Source organism: Cariama cristata, unplaced genomic scaffold, assembly GCF_000690535.1.
Source record: "Cariama cristata isolate BGI_N322 unplaced genomic scaffold, ASM69053v1 scaffold2590, whole genome shotgun sequence".
Lineage (NCBI taxonomy): Eukaryota > Metazoa > Chordata > Aves > Cariamiformes > Cariamidae > Cariama > Cariama cristata.
Window position 1 is genome coordinate 29,448 of NW_009595064.1, and position 18,926 is coordinate 48,373.

The following is an 18,926-nucleotide window of genomic DNA, read 5'->3' on the forward strand; positions in this document are numbered from 1 at the left end:
CTTGCTTGTTACAAGTGCACAGAGACCTCAGGTGACCCCTGATCTTTTAATTTCGTACTTTCCATGCTTTTGTATAGTGTTTTTGTTTTAATCAAATCTAATCAGAACAAATAATAAAAAAATTAGGTTTATTAGCTTGTAATAAGAAATGACTGGAGACGTAAATATTTATTTGAAGTTTCCTGGCTTGTAATACTATTTTTGTTTTGCTTTCAGAATGCTCTCTTTAGTTGTATTAACAGAAATGAAAGTAAGTATGTAATGAATAGTTTGTCTTTTTTGTCTTTCTTTTGTATCGTTCTATCCTTTTTTCTCTAAAATGCAAGAAATTCTGTGGGTGTACATATACACAAATCACATGGATTCAGTTCCGTAGAAGGACAAACCACACACATTAATTTTCTTGCTGAAGTGATAAGGGGATTGGGCTGTTCATATGATTTATGTCCAGTTTTGATTTCTCTGTCTTTTTGATCTGTCCTATTTTGATGATTGCTTAGAAGCTCATTTTTTCCTTCTGCTTTGTTCATCTGATGAGTGTTAAGTAACAAAATTAAATGCATAGATGAAATATTGCACCATGCAAGTGTTTTGTTGCCTGATGTCTGACTGTATAAAATGAAATCAGTGTCTCAGAATTAATTGTAATAGAAGTATTTCTCAAGAACTGTATATTTAGTAACAAAATGGGTGAATCATGATACCATCTGTCTATTTTTTGAATGAGTATTAGGATACTACTCTTATATTTGTTTGTTTACTATTCATACTTGTCTAATAATTCAATTATAGGACAAGTCTGGCTACCTTAAATAAGAACAGAATAGCTGAAGATAAAATTCAGCTGGCTTAATGGTGTCTTGAACTTGAGTTCAAGATGCCTTTAAGGACTTTTTTCTTGAGCCAAACAAACAAATATAATTTGGCTAGTTACAAACATTCCTAGTCATTCTATAGGCAGAGATTATTTTAATAGAGCATAGAAGAATTTATTTTTTTTTCCCACAATAGTACCTTGAGCATCATTGTGTGTGGTACAGACATGCTCATTTCTTCATTTCTCTGTGTAGGAAGCCATAGATTTTCTGTTGTTTTTTTGTTTGTTTCCCCAGTGGGGTCAGTCTGTTGCAGTTATGCAGGTCATCATACAAACTGTCGGGAATATTGTCAAGCCATTTTTCGGACAGACTCTTCTCCGGGTCCTTCACAAATTAAAGCAGTTGAAAATTACTGTGCATCTATTAGCCCTCAACTTATACACTGTGTGAACAACTATACACAGTCATATCCAATGAGAAATCCTACAGACAGTAAGTATAAAAAAATCCTTCTTTACTGAAAGTTATAACAATACGGAAAATGTTTGAGGATTGTATGCACTTTTTATATAAAATACGTTATTGTCTAAGTCTATTGTATAAATTGTATTAATATGTTTTATATTGTAATTGTATGTGTTTATATAATGATAACTTTTGTTTGTAGGTGCATTATTGATTTTTTTTTTATTTTTTTTTTTAATTCTCCATATTGCTGTTGGTTTTTTTCCAGATTTGATTCTGTTTGCATTTAAAAGAAGCAATATTATTTGAGATTATTTGGGGGGGAAAAAGCCTCCTTATAACACTTTTTCTCTGAGGGCTACTATGTCATGCATCTTGGTTGTTACTGTATGCTTGGTCATTAACAATTTTTAATTTTTTAACAGGTTTGTATTGTTGTGATAGAGCAGAAGACTATGCTTGTCAGGCTGCTTGTAAAAGAATTCTAATGTCAATGAAAACAGAACTTGAAATTGTTGATGGACTTATAGAAGGCTGTAAAACAATGCCTCTCCCTCAGGATCCGCTTTGGCAATGTTTTCTTGAGAGTTCAAGATCTGTTCACCCAGGAGTCACTGTGCACCCTCCACCTTCAACAGGCCTCGATGGAGCTAAGCTCCATTGCTGTTCTAAAGCAAATTCTTCCACATGTAGGTCAGTATCTCTCTACCCTCATTTCCAATTGTGAAAATGCTTCAGAACTTGTCTCATATCAGGCCTTTGCCTGAATCTTGCTATGTACATCAAAGACAGAGTTTTAGGTAATCAGATGGGTGCCACATTCTGTCCAATACTTACTTTGTATCTCAAAAAAGACTGTTCTGTAAGAGGAACCACACTTTTCTCACATTTAGCACTGGCTTATTACAGCAGACACACTAAGTTAATGAAACCTATACCTTACTTGTGGTTGTAATGGCCAATATTGGAACAAAATGAAGAGACCTTAACCAGATGCTAGAGAGCCAATGGGACAATGAACTGCACAAACTCAAGTACCTGGTAGCTGCATGTTAAAAATCTTGGCAGTATTCCTTAGAAGATCCTATTCAGATTTTTGTCAATGAAAAAAACTTAGGTTACTTAATAATTAAATAATGAAACTAACTATTCCAACATTTTTAAAAAAAAAGTTTTCAGCAAATAGTTGCATGCATGCAAATAACTGTAACTGGAGCATTTTTAGTTTAGAATGGTTATCTGTCCACTTTAAAAATAGATCATTATTGCGTTTTAAATGCATCGATATGTCAAAATAAGTTGGAAATATTGATTTTTGAGCTGTTGCTTCCTTTGATATCAAATTTTCTAGTAACAAATCAACGGATCCTGAATGCAGCAGGATCTTATCATGAGTTTAGTAGTAGAGCCCTGGAGTTACTTTATTTCTTAGAACATTGTCGCATGGGGCAGTTGATATATCTTTTAGCTGCTTGCTTTGACAGCTAGCTCTAAAATTGGATCCTTCCCTCACATTTTCAATATGCAGTAGACTTTAATAGCACAGTGAAGTTCCATACCTTCAGTTGGGATGGGAACAGTTGTAGTTTGTAGGATAGTGCTGTGAACAAAGTGGCTTGGATATTGCTGACACTAGGAAACATCTCAAACACAAGCAACAAACAGTATACCTGTTTCAAACATCAGGGCAAAAGAAGAAATGTATTTTGCTTGCCAGTCATTTCTGTAGGAGGAGGAGAAGCTGTGATTTGAAGTTGAAGGATGGGATTAGAAGTTGTTCATTATCATGTCAACCTAGGTTTGTTACAAGTAAAATTAGCTGGGATAGTTCTCACCTCAAAGTCATTAGTTCAGGTTTCCAGCTATCACGTTTTTATTGGATATTGCAATTTTATGTTCTGAAGTCTTTCAGTCTTACTAGCTTAAACATTTGCTAGCATTCTTAAGCAAAACTGGAAAACTTAAAAAACAGTGAAGTGAGGTTATTTGCTTGGAGCACAACATTTAGATACTCTTGCAAACTTTGTGGATGCTAACACAATCTTCTACAGTGAGTGTAGGCTGCTCTGATCAGCAAAGAAACAATAAGCTCTGCTGTATCTGAACAACTGCCTTTCTTTTATTTTCTTTGTCTATTTTTTTTTTTTCAGAGAGCTCTGCACTAAACTTTATAGCACAAGCTGGGGCAATTCACAGAGCTGGCAAGAATTTGATCGCTTTTGTGAGTATAATGCAGTTGAAGTTTCCATGTTGACCTGTTTAGCAGATGTACGAGAACCTTGTCAGCTGGGCTGTAGAAATCTTACTTACTGCACTAATTTTAATAACAGGTAGGAGAGAGACACTGAATATTTTGTAAAGGAATTCCTGTGCTTTGAATTGAAAAATAAAATAAAATGTTTTTCAGGCTTATTTTGAGATTGTATGTAGCTTTCTGCAAATGTTTTTTTAGATAGTTTAAAAATAAATAGCTTTTCTTTAGAATAAACTTTTGGAAAAGTATTTAACAACAGACATAACAAAACTTACAAGAATAAAAGCTAACCCATGAACTTGTAAAATGTCATCATGTATTAGCAGCATATTCCTCTGTCTTACTGCATAGACAAATAAGCCATGATTACTGGAATGTTGTGTTTTATAAATACCGTAAAAATGCTTGTTAAATTTACATGTTACTCTTTTTCAAAATTCCTTTTCTTTCAGAGATATTTCTGTGGTTTTGTACTCTATAGGGCAAAATGCATGACATAAAAGTGGTGTCTGAATTAATAATTGCAAGGTTACAAATTAAATAGTTTGAGTTTCAAAAAAAAAAAACCCATTTAAAATTTTGTTCGCTATTAGAGTTCTCTGGCTTTTCTTTGCAATGGTATACAGTGGCGTGAGTGTTATATGAATAGTAGAATCACATATGTGATAGATGCAGCCTGGGCAAATATAAATGATAAATCAACTTGCATTAGTGATTCACCAGGAAACATTTGCACAGATATTCAGGATATCTAAGATATTTGCTTTTAAGTCAACTTTCTTCAGGTAAGAAAAATTTAAGTGGTATTTGATCTAAGAGGCAGAGGTGAGAAGGGAGTTTCAGCTTTGAATCTTAAAGAGCTTATTTTCCTTAAACACAGAGTTCAAATTTATTTTGATCTCACTTAACTGTGGAAGGGATTCATTTCTTTTATACCACAAAAAGCAAGCCACATCAAGGTTGTAGAATTCAAAGTTGTGAAAGGTAAAACATGTGGTGTTTTCTTTTTCTTGTATACTTGCCATATCTTAACTTCTTTTTTTAAGACCCACAGAACTTTTTAGGAGCTGCAATGCTCAGTCAGACCAGGGAGCCATGAATGACATGAAGCTATGGGAAAAAGGGAGTATTAAGATGCCATTTATAAATATTCCCGTGCTTGATATTAAAAAATGCCAACCAGAAATGTGGAAGGCGATTGCCTGCTCACTGCAGATTAAACCTTGTCACAGCAAATCTAGAGGAAGTATTATCTGCAAGTAAGTACCGTGGGGGGGAAGAAACAGTTTTCAAGTTCTCCCAAGGATTTTAATGAGAACTAAAAAGCTGCTGTTTGACTTATGTTAGGAAAACATGGCAATGCAAACATGGAAGGAATATGAGCTTGCATAGTTGCCATTGCTTGAATCTCCATCACTGTAAATGGGAGATGTTTGCCTGTTAATGAGATGGATGTGTATGCTTCCATTATAAAGTTGGGGTTTTTTTTGTCGCTCTCTGGTGTCTGTGAAACATTTCCTCTTTTTTGGTTTGGGGACCTACTGGTGAATTTCAGCTAACAGAAAGGTCTGAAAAAAGAGACGTTTATTTTTTAAAAAAATAAATTTTGAAAGTAGATGATTGGGTAGAAAAGAGACTAGTTAATAGTGCAAGTAGTGAGATAGAGTTCAACCCATATTAGACATTAGCAAATCAAGGAAATGCTTGGTCTTGAAAGATACATGCATATGGTGCCATAGAAAATAAAGATCACCAAGCCCAAAGTAGAGGAAGAGTAGTGTAAGCAATAATTCCTGTCTTTGTGTCACAAATTTGTTCCTCCTCCTGTATGTAAAATGTAGCATATACATATAGATAAATATATATAAGCACTCTGTTGTGAAGCAGAAGGAGAAAGTTGTGGATTCGGGCAAGGGAAGAAAGTGGGAAAAAAATCTTTTTCATACCAGACCTTTTTTCTTCAACTAGTGTTCATGAAGTTCTGTTTCTTTATTTATCTGAAGATCAGATTGTGTGGAAATACTGAAGAAATGTGGAGATCATAATAAATTCCCTGAAGGCCACTCAGCTGAAAGTATTTGTGAGCTCTTATCTCCAACGGATGACTTGGAGAACTGTATCCCTTTGGATACATACCTGAGTAAGTATTCACATACCTATGCAACAAAATTAGAAACCAAGCTACTTTGAATGCTTGTCATTGCTTTTAATAATTTTCATTATTTCTTTTAAAGAAGATGGTATTGAATTTGAGACATTTGATCTAGCGTATTAGAGGGAATTGGATTTTTCAAATTGCCATCGCTCATTATGTTTATTCCTTCTTGTATTGGATGTACATGGCAAGGTTGTTCTGGTAGCGGTGGAAGCTGCAGGGGCTGTATGGGGAAATGTCATGGACTGCCCTGTGACAGACACAGCCAGCTCAGCAACGGGCCTACTATAAGCCACAGCTGAGCCACTTAGCAAAGTTTGTGGTGAAAACAAGTTTAAGAAAGGCCAAAAAGTGCCAGACAGGTGGAGGAGAAGGGAAAAGGAAGAGTGAGAAACTACAGGGGTAGCACCAAGGTCAGAGGAGAGGAGGTGCTCCATTGCAGAGCAGATATCCACAAGGCAGGTTGTGGAGGACTCCATGCCACCACAGGTGGGTATACCCTGAAGGAAGCTGCAGCCTATGGAGAGCCCACGCTGGAGCAGAGGAAAGGTGTGGGAAGGAATGAGCAGCAGAGAGAAACTGCTGTGTACTGACCATAGTCACCATCATCCCCCCCGCCTTCCCGATCCCCACTGCATCACTTGGGGCATCACCAGAGAAATCTGGAGTGAAGGAGTGAAAGTGAGCCTGGGAAAGGAAGAAAGAAGTTGCTCTAATGTTTGTCTTTTTATTCCCGTTACCTGAATCTGTAATTAGATACTTATTTTAATTGGCAATAAATTTAGTTAATTTTCCCCAAGTCAGTTTTGCGATGGTAATTCTTACTCAGTCACCTTGTCTTTATCTCAACCCATGAGCTTTTCTGTTCCTGTTCCACCTATTTTCTACCCCCATCTTGTTTGGGGGGTGGGGGGGACTGGGTAGGTGTTTGGCTGTTAGCCAAGGTTAACCCACCACACTTCTCTTTTGAGGACATTGTATATTCAGTGCAAGTATACTAATCTGTATCACCTAATAATCTGGCTTGTTGAATTTCAATTATTTTTACCTACTTAAAAATAAGACTAGGTAATCTTACTTTAAGAAAACTCTGTTCTTGAAGAAGCCATCTCACATACCAAAAAAGTACTATAATAATAAAACCAGTAGCAGTATTTATTTACAGGACAAAAGCTGGATCATGCTTGGGAGGACTGATCTCAAATAAATGTCACTTAAACAATAGCATGATTTAGAGCACAACTTCTTGATGTAAAAAATTACACTTTTGCCTGATGCATAAACTCTGTTCTTTACCTGTGCAACTAGAATAACCAAAACCCAAATTAACTCTTGGGGCAATAGAACATGAGTTTAGAAGAATTAAGTTTTTGTGGTTCTGTTTTCTTCTAGCATGTCCTATCCGTCAGTGGGGAACACAATCATATTAGTAAAATTTTGTCTTGGTTCTAGACTTCATTTATAGGCATCTTTTTACATTCTTTGCCAAATCTGCTATACCCTATTACTACTTCCTATTGCATATTTATCTCTGTAGGATTTAGACCTTTTGATCTTTATAGGATTTATCCATGTTAGACCTTCTTCCAAATTAAATTTTGATACTTCTTTCTTAGAATCTCAGGAACTTTGCAAATAGTAAAATTTTGTTTAGTAAGAACTGCAACTGAAAGTATGCCTCAATAAATAAATTGTTCCGAGAGAGATAATGTGTTGAGACTTTGGGTGGTTCTTTCAAAAGAAAAAAGCTGCTGCTTTTCCATGTTGTCTTTCCTTTCCTTAATCTTGTAACAGGAGAACATTACTAGTGCATTAAATGGAAAACAGAAACAAAAGTTTATCAATGATAGCAAACTTGGTTAAACACTGTGTACTTTAAACCTCCAATTTGTTCATCATTGACTATGGGACTTCTCTTGATTAAACTGCCGGTCATTGTCAGTTTGGTTTTTGTTATATAGAGAAAATTAGTGGGGAAGCAAGATAGAGGAAATCTATTTTGCTTGTGAAGAATCATCTGGGTCATTATTTCCAGCATTGAGGACTAAGCTTTTGAAGTAAGTTAACTACGTTGTCATGCCAAGCTTCTGCAAGTATAGTTAAAAAATAAAAAATATTCCACAGGATTGTCAAAAATATTATTTTACTGAATGTAAGAAATGCCTTGCTTTACTGAAGAAAAATAAACCTCATTTAAATCAATAAAGATGCTGATGTTCTGTTTTCAGCCCCAAGTTCTTTAGGTAACATTGTAGAAGATGTTACACATCCATGTAATCCAAATCCATGTGCAGCTCATCAATTATGTGAAGTAAATAGAAAAGGATGTCAATCTGGAGAACTGTGTCTTCCATATTTGTGTGTGCCAGGTAAGGTTTTTTGGACTTCTATTTACCTGAATTTTGCTGATAAACATATGTTACTGAAAGTTTGTTGAAAGTTTTAAAGTGAATTGCTGATATCCCAAAAGAACTATTATCACAATTATCTTGAATTCAAATTCTTTATTGGAGAGAGTGAAGCATATGTGGTATTTGTTGTATCACATACGTTTCATACTACTACAGAACCATGGAAAATGGAATTACTTGAGAATTGCTGGAATTAACAGTCTTTTTCTCTAAAGAGACATTTCTGCAGGTACTTCAGAACATTGTCTCAAGCAAGTTTCTATTTCTGCTACTTGTTGCCTCTATGAAATGAGTGAATTTGTCTAAAGGGTGAGAGCAAGGCTGCTTTAGGAACACCTTAGCTTTTTCACAAGTCAAAGAGTAGTAGTTATTTTTGGTAGTGTCACTTGCCAAAGGATTTACAAAATACAAGCTAAAATTTCTCCTTGTGTATAGGTTGCAAACTGGGAGAAGCCTCAGATTTTATTGTCCGTCAAGGTACACTTATTCAGGTTCCATCCTCAGCTGGTGATGTTGGTTGTTACAAGATTTGTACCTGTGGACACAGTGGATTGCTAGAAAACTGCATGGAAATGCATTGTGTTGACCTCCAAAAATCATGCATTGTTGGAGGACAAAGAAAAAGTAAGTATTAGAACAGTAATTATATCTTTATACAGCACCTGCTCCTTAAGTAATGAATTTTGAGGTACATATGTGTCCTGGTTTGGCTAAAACAGGACTATTTTCTCCTTTCAGGAGTTTTTCTTTCAGTTAAGTCCCTTCTAAGTAAATGCACTTTCTGAAAGTACAGCTACATGTTTTCAGACACTGCGTTTCGGGCCTGATAACGCTCGATGTTTATAGTTGCTACTGAAGTATCAGTAAGATTGGTATGCAGAATGGCCCATGTTTATACTTATCCCCATGAGAACCAAGGCCACTGCTGGCCCCCCCTTTGTTAAGCGAATAAAAAGTCGTAAAAGGGTTGCACCTGCGGAAAAGTGCAGATGGGACAGGTGACCAAAAACTGACCAACGAGGTATTCCATCCCATCCACGTCATCCTCAGTATAAAGCTAAGGGATCACGAGGGTCTCGCTCTCTTCTTTCGTGGCTGGCATCCCTGTGAGACCCTGCTCGCTCTCCTGCCCCTGATCCCGATCCGTGCATTCCTGAATCTGGTTCCTGTCGGCTGCGGCGGTCGGTCTGGGACCGTCGGGTGCCCGTGCGCGGGCAGCGGCGGAGCCTCTGGGGGCTGCGGCCTGCAGTCTCCCCCCACCGTCATCAGGACACTCAGAACCGGTTTTGTATACTTTTCCTTATTTCCACTATTAGTACTACTAGTATTAATACCTTATACTTTTTTTTCATTATTGTTGCATTATTAAAGTAGTTTTAATTTCCAACCCATAAGTCTCTCTCCCTTTTCTCCGTCCTTTCCCCTCCTGGGGAGAGGGAGGGGGGTTAACAGAGAGCGTCTGCTGCCCGTTTTAAGTGCCGGCCCAGCCTTAAACGGTGACAATATGAAAACTGAGAAGATCTGAATGCAGAGTTTATCAGAAAATACAGAAGTTAATGTTTGCATCCCTATATATAATACTTGTTTAATTCTTACATATGCTTCAGGGTGCCATTATTTAAATCAATACTGAACTGTGTCTGTCTCAACCAATGAAAGTCTTGTGTGAAGCGTGTTCTTAGTACACCATTTTTCAACCAAAAGGTCCCTGACTTGCCTCACATCCCCTGTATTTTATGGTACTTGATAATAGGTACCTTCCTTTCTGGTAGAAGAACTTGCTGGCGGGATCTCTGAGGACTGAGGAGAGGAAAAGTTGTGAGAGGAGCCAGTAGGCAGCAGGGATGAAGCAACAATAGCAAAACAAACTGATCTGCTTTAAGCATGCTGTAGTTCTGACGTTTAAGCACAGTATAACTGGCTATAAATGGCTGCCCATTTCCTAGATTCCACCTTCGTGGGTACTTTCAATCCACTTTTAACAGCACTGGATATCCAGTGACCAATAGAGGTGTCTCGGGAAGAGTATGAGAAGAGGCAAAGGATTTAATCATACATTCCATGAATATTCTCCCAGAATCTGTTCTGTGCTTCAGACCACCAACCCCTTGAGCAGAGGGTGGTTTCTGTACTAGCTCCAAATGATTTTGGGGTTTTGTGGTGGTGTTTTATTTCCTTAGATTTTAAATATGTGTTAAAGAAACCTCTGAAACTTTTATCATGAGGTATAACCTCTGACAAGAAGTTCCTTCTGTTAAGATCTGTGTGCCTAAAAACCCTCCTCTTTTTTTTTCTTTTTCTTTTTTTTTTTTTTGTTGGGGTTTGCAAGGGATTTCTTTTAATTTGAGCTTTGATAGTTTGTTTCATTTGGTTCCTCTTAGTTATGAGATTTGTCCTAGTTCTTGTATTGAAAAAGCTGATGAATGATTGTTACCTATTTGCCTCCTCTTCAGACCTCTGTCATATTCCCCTCAGCTTTCTGGGTTTTTTTTTCAAGCCAGTTCCTATTCTATTTAATAATTCCTTATATGAAAACAATTGTATACTGTTGATCATATTTATTACCCTACTGTGTACCTTCTTCTAGTTCTTACATTTTCTTTTGAAATGGGAACTGGAACTTCATGCACCATTCACAATGCAAGTACCCAATCGAGTGTATGTAATAACAAAATTATGTTCCTTTCATAATTATTCTGAACATTATCAGGTTTTGGCTGTTAATTCTGTTGAGGTCATGCTTTCACAGAGCTGTCTATTGTAACACCACAGTCCAGTTCTTAAGTGGAAATGGTCAGCTGACAGCTCATTGTGTGAACTGTGGAGAATCACTTGATGTTCGGTACAGTTAATTTCCTCTGTTATATCCTTTCCTAGTTGCTCAGAGTGGTGAGGTTTTTCTTGCAGTTCTTCATTATTTGGTACTTGGTACCTTAATGTTATTGATAGACTTTGTCATGTAAACATTTCCATTTGTTTTTTGGATCCCATATAAATATGTTGAACAGAACAGCCACTGCATAGATCATGGAGACTTCTCCAGTGACCTCCCTTCATTATCCGTTTATTCTGTTTCAGAGTTAGTTATCCGTGTGAGCACATTTTTTTCCTCTCTCTACTTTTTTTCTTGAAAGCCTATGTTAAAGAGCTATTAATTTTCTGTTGGGTATTGAAGTGTATCAGCCTGATTTTCTGTTGTCCACATGCTTATTGACTCCTTCAGATAATCCTAAAAGATTTGTTTTGTGACTTGCACAAAAACTGCCATTCCTTCCCCCAATGTATCATACTTAGGTATGTGTTCACTGCTGCAAACTTTTATGCTTTTACAATATTTGTGTTGTGCAAAATTAAGTTTACCTATCTTTATTATCCACAGAACCCTTTTTAAAAAAAGCATATATTTTAGCCACTTGCATTGCTATCCCTGGGGAAGTTTAAAGCAAGAGGTTACAAATAAGTTTGCTTATATTAGTAGGTATTTCACATCTGAGTTAATTTTGAATTTTTTGGTGAATACCTTTTGGTCTTGCAGAGTCATTAGCATTTGTCTGTCCAAGAGCTGCTTCTGAGGCAGGTTCTCTAACACATTGCCTGTGAAGAGGGTACTCAGCTTAGACTTTTAACTTCCTCTGCAGGGAACAGGGGTGCAAGAAAATCTTTTACTTTTTTTTGTTGTTGATGACTTACCTTCCGAGTGCTTCTTTTGTGGATCAGGTGTTCACTGGATGGTCTTCCCTCTCACCACAAACATAGCTGTAGGTGTAAAAGTGACATAAAGCTGGTTTTATCAAAATAGTTGTTGATGTCTGAATTAGCAGTGAACAGAACCAGTAATCACTGGCTGTATTCCCAATAGACACATGACCAGAGGCATGCACATCCACATACGCGTACCCTACTAAGATGGCCAGCCACACTGATCAGCAGAGACAGAAATTAGTGCTGTTACTGGCACCCACATAAACACACATAGCATTAACACAAACGTGAACAGCATATATGGCCCAAACCTGTTCCTGTACAGCTGCTGACAGAAACGAAGCCCACTAATGAAATACATGCGCACACAAGAGAGTTCTGTCCAGTACCAGGCCCTAGATGCTCAGTTTCTCTGGTAGCTGCCCCCCAGACGCCAGTCTCCCAGAGCTCCTGAGGTTTATGTTTCCACTCCAGTGGCTGGCACACCGGCCTCTTACCTTACTTACTGATTCATCCAGCTTAAAGTTTGTTAGCATTCACGCAACATATTCAGAGTAGGAAGTGCGCACACAAAGAGAGTGAAAATAGGATTGAATAAAAATATATTATAGATTGTGGTGATCAAGTGCAGGGTTCAAGGAGACAAGCATACTGACCAGCCACCTGTCTGCACTCAACCATTCCCTTTTTCCCCTTTTCCCTCTGCTTTCCCACACATCTTCCTGCTTGATCTATCTTAATTCCTCCTTTTCCTCATCTTTGGTCCTTCCACTAAATACCCCATAGTAAGTTTTGCACAATGCCAAAATTCTCTTCCCTTGGCATCACATAATAAATCTGATACCCCTTTAGGCATCGATGCTGTTTTAGTTCATGTGGCAATCTGGAGAGGTAGTTTCTTTTACTGAGTGATGTTGCTAGGTTTCACGCCAAGGACAATGGTTTAAAAAAAGTGTTTAAAAGACTGTTCTGCTAATGTCTACAGACATGTTAGAAATACATACCTGTCATAGACTGTCCTCTGCACTTGGATTTCTTTGAAACCTTCATAGCCTGGAATGAAGTATCTCAAGGCAGCATATACCTTTCAGAAAAAAAAAAAACTTGCTAATTTTTTAATGAAATTAAATAAGAATTCTAGTTTACCATATTAATCAATGGGGCTAACATGCTTAAAAATGAACATGTAAGCAGATACTTTATGTTAACGAATGTATATTGAACATTGTAGTTCTTTAAAGTCTTCCTCAGCATGGTGGGTGTAGACCTCCTGCTGATTTGTTTCTGCCAGGTAACTGTAAGATGAACAAGTTTTTATTTTAACAATAAAAGAATGCTAACTATTTCTTTCTTGACTTCAGTTTAAATTATTAATCTTCTAAAATAACTTTACTGTTACTGTTCAGAGATTAAATTGCATGGTAACAAGGGTTAATTGGATTCTGCCTAATCTGACAGTCAAAGTAGTTGAAAGAGATGTGACAAGTGATGCTTCTTAACAGATTATATTGATTTGTTTTCAGATTTATTCATTGCTTGAGAGCTTTAAAGGTGTATTTTTGTCAGGCAAACCAGTACTGTGCTCTTTGAAAAAGAAAACAAAATAAAAAGCTACTGCTAAGATAGGGAAAAATCTTACAAAATGTCTTGAATATAAAATGGAGTCTGTGCTGAGCTGTAACCTGTCTGAAGCTGATGTCTTTGAATCAGTCAGCAAGCAAGAGATTTTCTGCTAGTGAACAGTTACATATTTCAGCACCGGACATTATTTAGTGTCTGTAAAACAGTCCTTTTAAAATTCTGTCAGACTAAAGTCCAAGCATAACTAAAGCAAGTCAAAGATACCTAATAAGCCCAAAATAACTGAGTCACCTTTTTTACCATGTAATAAGAGTTATTTTCACATTAAGTAAATCTTAAGAAGCAAGGCCCTTGTTGTAGTTATATTTGTCACAAACAAAATTTTCTGATTGTGAACCAAACCCTGAAATTATGAAAGAGTAGGTAATTGGGATATTTCTTTCTCTTAAAAGATACCAAGGAAAACTAAATAATCAATTGTACAATTATTTTCATCTGTCTGTAACATTCCATGCATTTACAGCTTGTAATGTTTTTGGGGGTTTTTGTTCATCCAAAGAAGAGAAAAGTCAGCCAAACATACTTAAAATTTATTTTTTATTGCCAAATTGGTACTATTTGTTCATGGAAGCAGAACACTTTTCACATCTTAACCTTAAGGATATATTTGATGGGCAGTTATAGGAAGTATCTGGTGAAAGCAGATGCTTTTAAAATACAGTCATTAGCAAATATATTATTTAAATGGTGTCTGAAAACTTTTATGCACCATTCTGTCCAAAGAAACTTGTACTTTTTCAGATTGTTGGTGAAAATAATCACAAAGACTGTCCGCAGTTGTATTTGTGTTTTATGTTGGCACAGTGTACAGCTGTCACTTGTTATGGTAACTGTAACAACAACATGTGTAGCTGGTAGGTATTCAGTATGCAGTAAGTGTTGTGCATCTTAAAAAAAAAAAAAAAAAGGCAAACAAACCACCACAAAACCACCACAAAACCAAAGCCACACAGCTTCCTCTCTTTTGCCATAATTACTCATTAATGTGTGTGCTGATTAAGACTCTAGGTATTATATAATAAAAGATAAAAATTACTACATTCCAAATTCATTACATGATGTATTGAAAACAAATAATTAAAAATTTATGGTCACAATGTGAACTTTTTGTAGTGACTATATTTACTTGGTTTATGTGTCTGTTGCAGTACTGACATACTGGTTTATATGTCAGGGTTTAGTCATAAAATCTGAACGGTGGTTTTTAAAACTATTCTCTATAAACCAAACAACCCTGAATGCTTTATCTGATGCTGAGGTTTTTTTGTGTTGGGAATTGACTCCGGGATGAAATGACTACTGATGAAGAGGACAGTTTGCTCTGTGCTCTATTTGATAGCGAGAGCAAATAGTCTTGCAGAGTTTTCCAGGGGATCCTAAGTCAGTTACTCTTTACTCTGAAGAATCACCTAAGAGATCCTATGTTTGGCACTACCTTCAAACCTTGGAAACTTTTCTTCTTCCCTGCTGAGAAATTCCTTCTTCCTTGAATATTACTGTGGTTTAAACAGAGCTCTTTGTGTTACACAGGCTTTCTCTCCCATCCCGTCTTGTTCTGCCATCATTTGCCTAGGAGTACCTCTTCCAAATTGTTCAAATGCTGAGGATTTTCCTTGTGCCCCTGTAATATTTTTCAAAAATTCAAATCCTTAATCTCGACCCTTTGAAAAAAGATGAGAGAGCATTGTCTTATTTTGTAAGGCACAGTTACTCTTAATGTTTCCCTGAAGAGGTGTGTCTTTGTTGGTAGTCTTTAACAACCGATTTGGTTATGGATAGATGAGCTGTCACCAACACAGGCTGATTTTACATAAAACATACAACACAGTGAAGGGCAGTTATATAGACAGTTCAGAAGACCAAACTGGAATTGCTAAATTGAAGAAAAATTCCCAAAGTTTGCAGTTTGATTCTTAGATTCAGGTGTGAAAAAGTTACTGACTTATAAAATGCAAAAACTAGGCAGATTGCTCTGGCCTTGAAAAGCAGCTGTGATGGTGTCAGTTGCGTTATTATGGGCTCCTTTCTGAAAACCAGTGGGTGAACATAGACCTCTGTATTTGTGTGTGTCTTCTGCTGGCTCTAGATCTGGCTTTCTGTTCAACTTTGCTTTCTTGTTCCTGCGTCGTAACTTGTACTGCTTGTTGAGGCTGAAATTACAACTATAATGGATGTTGCAAAACAGTAAAAACTGGAATGAAGCATTGGTACTTTTTACCTCTTGACAAAAAGTACACACAAAGGAAAGAAATGAGCACTACAGAGGAGTTTTGCATTCTAATTTAGGAGAAGAACGTATCTTTACAAAAGCTTTACCTTTAAAAAAAATATAGAGCTTGCTAGCCAGAATTTATCTAAAACTTCTTCTCTTTTATGAGTGTATTTCTTTTTGCAGCTTTAAATTGTTCTTTAAAAACAAACAAACAAACAAACAAACAAAACAAAAAAAACACACACAAAACCCAAAACCTAGCTTATACAGGCTTTGAAAGGATAAAGTGCTTGCTTCCGTGTTTAACTAATTAATCAAAACCACATGTGAACAGACTTTAAATGAATAAAGCAAAACTTGAAATCTAAAAAACATGAAAATAAACTGAATAACGGAAATTACAGGGACAATTACTAATGAAAACGTAATAGCTATGTAATCCATGTGAATATATAGTCTTCAGGTATATTTGCATTAATTGTATGCATTTACTTAATTTCTTTTATTTTAAGGCCATGGAACGTCCTTTAATATAGATTGTAATGTCTGTTCATGTTTTGCTGGAAACTTGATATGTTCTACGCGTCAGTGTCTAACTGAGCATAGTTCAGAAGATGAACGTCGGAAGTTCACAGGTAACTTTCCAAACTTTGGGAACTGTACGCTTAATATTCTTAGAGCGAGGATTAGCTTCTAAATTCTTTCTACAGTATTAATGGAAAATACCTGATAATTTGTTATTCATATGTTCTTTTAACTATTAATTTTTCTCATGTCCAACCTGCACTTCAGAAAAAAAATATACCTTCAAAAAAAAAAAAAGTACTGAAAAATAAAACCTCAGGTAATATGTAAAAATAGGTGGAGACAAAGTAATGCCACTGGGGACAAGAGCTAAGGAGTTTGGGGAAAAAATGGAGAAAGCTGAGTAGAATCAGCAAGGAGGCAGGGTACAAACTTGCCTTCCTACTACTTGTAAGTGGATGCGTGCTACAGCATTGCTAAATTACAGGAGCAAGGAAGTAGCTGAAGATATGGCACGTATTTGTATTTGCTGGAAGGCAAAGATATCTTAGTGACCGCTTGTGTATCTTCTGTCATAGAAAATAAGTGTGCATCAAATTCCTGGTTTGTGTGTTACTTTTACAGGTTTACCATGTAACTGTGTAGATCAGTTTGTACCAGTATGTGGTCAAAATGGACGCACGTATCCAAGTGCATGTATAGCTCGTTGTGTTGGGCTCCAGGACAATCAATTTGAATTTGGATCATGTATTTCCAAGGATCCTTGTAACCCTAACCCTTGTAATAAAAATCAGAGGTAAAAGCAGAATATGTTTTTAAGCTTTTCTTTGGCATCTTCTACTCGTAAAGCAGATTTACTTTTTCTTTGAATGTGTTGAATATTGTAGTAACATTCTACTTTTGGGATGCTCCAATAAAAATAACTGTTTGTAGTAGCTACTTGTTATTTATCATAGTTAGTAATGGACTGTAATAACTGCCAATTCGTGGTTCCATTTATGTAGTGCTATATTGTTTAAATTCATTACGCAGATCTCGGTTTTAGAAACAAAAGAGAATTGATGTATACTTTCAAAAGTGGGAGAATCAAATTTTGTTGAAATGGCTGTAAGTGTCATTTTACTACTTTGTTTTATACCTCCTTCTAGTATTTTTTACAAAAAAAAACCAAGAATTCAAGACTTGGAGTCAGTCATGCTTATTCAGTCAATAATCTGTGCTTTTTATTTCTAAAATAGGAAAATATCGATCGATCTGGAACACTTGAGTTTCTCTTAATTGGATTGATACCTTGTGAAAAGTATGTCTGTACAATCTCCGTTTTTTCAGTATCAGAAAAAGCAGAATCTGTACAGACAAACAAAACAAAAATATACTCTCTACTAGTGTCAGGAGCAAAGAAAATCTGACCTTTCTTACAGAAATCAAAGTCTGTGGCTCATAATACTGGTCTCTGTCTTCAATTTTCTCAGTGTTGTGCAATACGGCAGTCTCCTTTGAATTTGTACTTTTTTCTGTTTTGAAAGAAAGCCACCATAAGAAGTTGTGTAATACTGTGCTTTCATGAAAAACGATTATAGCAAATTTTTTTTTTCCCTTTTTCTGCACTTCAAATACCTTGGTGCAGAAAACTGCAGAGAAAACACTGTAGTTTTGTAGCTGTAATAGCCATTATGGCGTTGAAAGTTGGAATTTCAAAGATGCATTGTGCATATATACTTTTTACCTTTTATATTTTTAATTTGGAAAGTATAGAGAGGTTTTTCAGTTTTACAGAATAACCATTATGCTTAGAACCTCAACTTGTAGTTTCAGTAAAGGACTATACACAATACATTTTTCTGGGTCAGTTTGATAATGTAGCGTAAACTAAACATGCTCATTTTAAAACATATCTGAAGCACTTAGAATCTATTTAAGATCTTACATTCCCCTTGTAAAGTGTTTAAAGCTCAGAATTTCAGAGTCTTCCCTAGTATGAAAGGAAAATGTGTAATGCATAGGACAGCCGCACTCAGAGAGAATAAGAACGTATTGTACATAATCCAGCGGTAGCATTGTTGTATTTTATAGAAGGAGGAGATTGTTAAAAAAGCCATTTGACCTTTCATCAGTCTATTCATCAAACTCTGTTGGCTGACATTTCTCTAGCAGAGGGTTTTCTTGCAGGGCATATAAGAAATGTTTTGCAGATAAGACCATGAGAGGTACATACTTAATATAAAATGGAAAGCATTTCTGCTGTTTATTGCTTTTATCTGTGAAGGCTTGACAGGAATGACATGCCAGAAAAGGAAATTGCGTTAATACTAGATTTTTCCGTTTGCAGTCATCCCCAAGATTGGATGTGATATAATATACTGAACCTACAAAGCTAGAATCCAATTAGATATTTGTAATTGAAACCCTACAATCTTGTAAGTCTTATTTTCACCACCTTCTCAAGGAAGGATGAGGCTAGTCCTCTGCAGTATAATCTTTTTCTCTTGCCGTTCACTGTTTTCATGGTTTCTCTAGTTTTCCTTAAATATGCATTTACAAAATGAAGCTTGAGAGTAGGTAAGAAGTTTATCCAAGCCTTTTTCAAAAATCCATTGAAAAATACTTGGTAAAAGATTAATTTTAGTGGAAACTGTAGTTGTGTTCACATACATTGACTAAACATGGTGCAAACCAATTCCAGGTTTGTGATGAGACCTGAAATCGGCTATTCAGAATGTTTTATCACTTGTATTTCCTGCAG

General features: G+C 36.2%; 1 protein-coding gene across 1 annotated transcript in view; it reads left to right on the top strand.

Moving 5' to 3' along the window:
• The window catches only part of RECK (reversion-inducing-cysteine-rich protein with kazal motifs), a gene marked incomplete at its 5' end in the record, with an annotated part of 55,469 nt that overhangs the window by 26,097 nt on the left and 10,446 nt on the right, over window positions 1-18,926 (top strand). Inside the window, 10 exons of the mRNA XM_009700340.1 lie at window positions 217-250; window positions 1,113-1,310; window positions 1,709-1,976; window positions 3,434-3,613; window positions 4,584-4,796; window positions 5,541-5,677; window positions 7,921-8,061; window positions 8,539-8,727; window positions 16,171-16,293; window positions 16,808-16,979. Coding sequence (XP_009698642.1) covers window positions 217-250; window positions 1,113-1,310; window positions 1,709-1,976; window positions 3,434-3,613; window positions 4,584-4,796; window positions 5,541-5,677; window positions 7,921-8,061; window positions 8,539-8,727; window positions 16,171-16,293; window positions 16,808-16,979 — 1,655 coding nt within the window. The remainder of the gene's footprint in view (window positions 1-216; window positions 251-1,112; window positions 1,311-1,708; window positions 1,977-3,433; window positions 3,614-4,583; window positions 4,797-5,540; window positions 5,678-7,920; window positions 8,062-8,538; window positions 8,728-16,170; window positions 16,294-16,807; window positions 16,980-18,926) is intronic.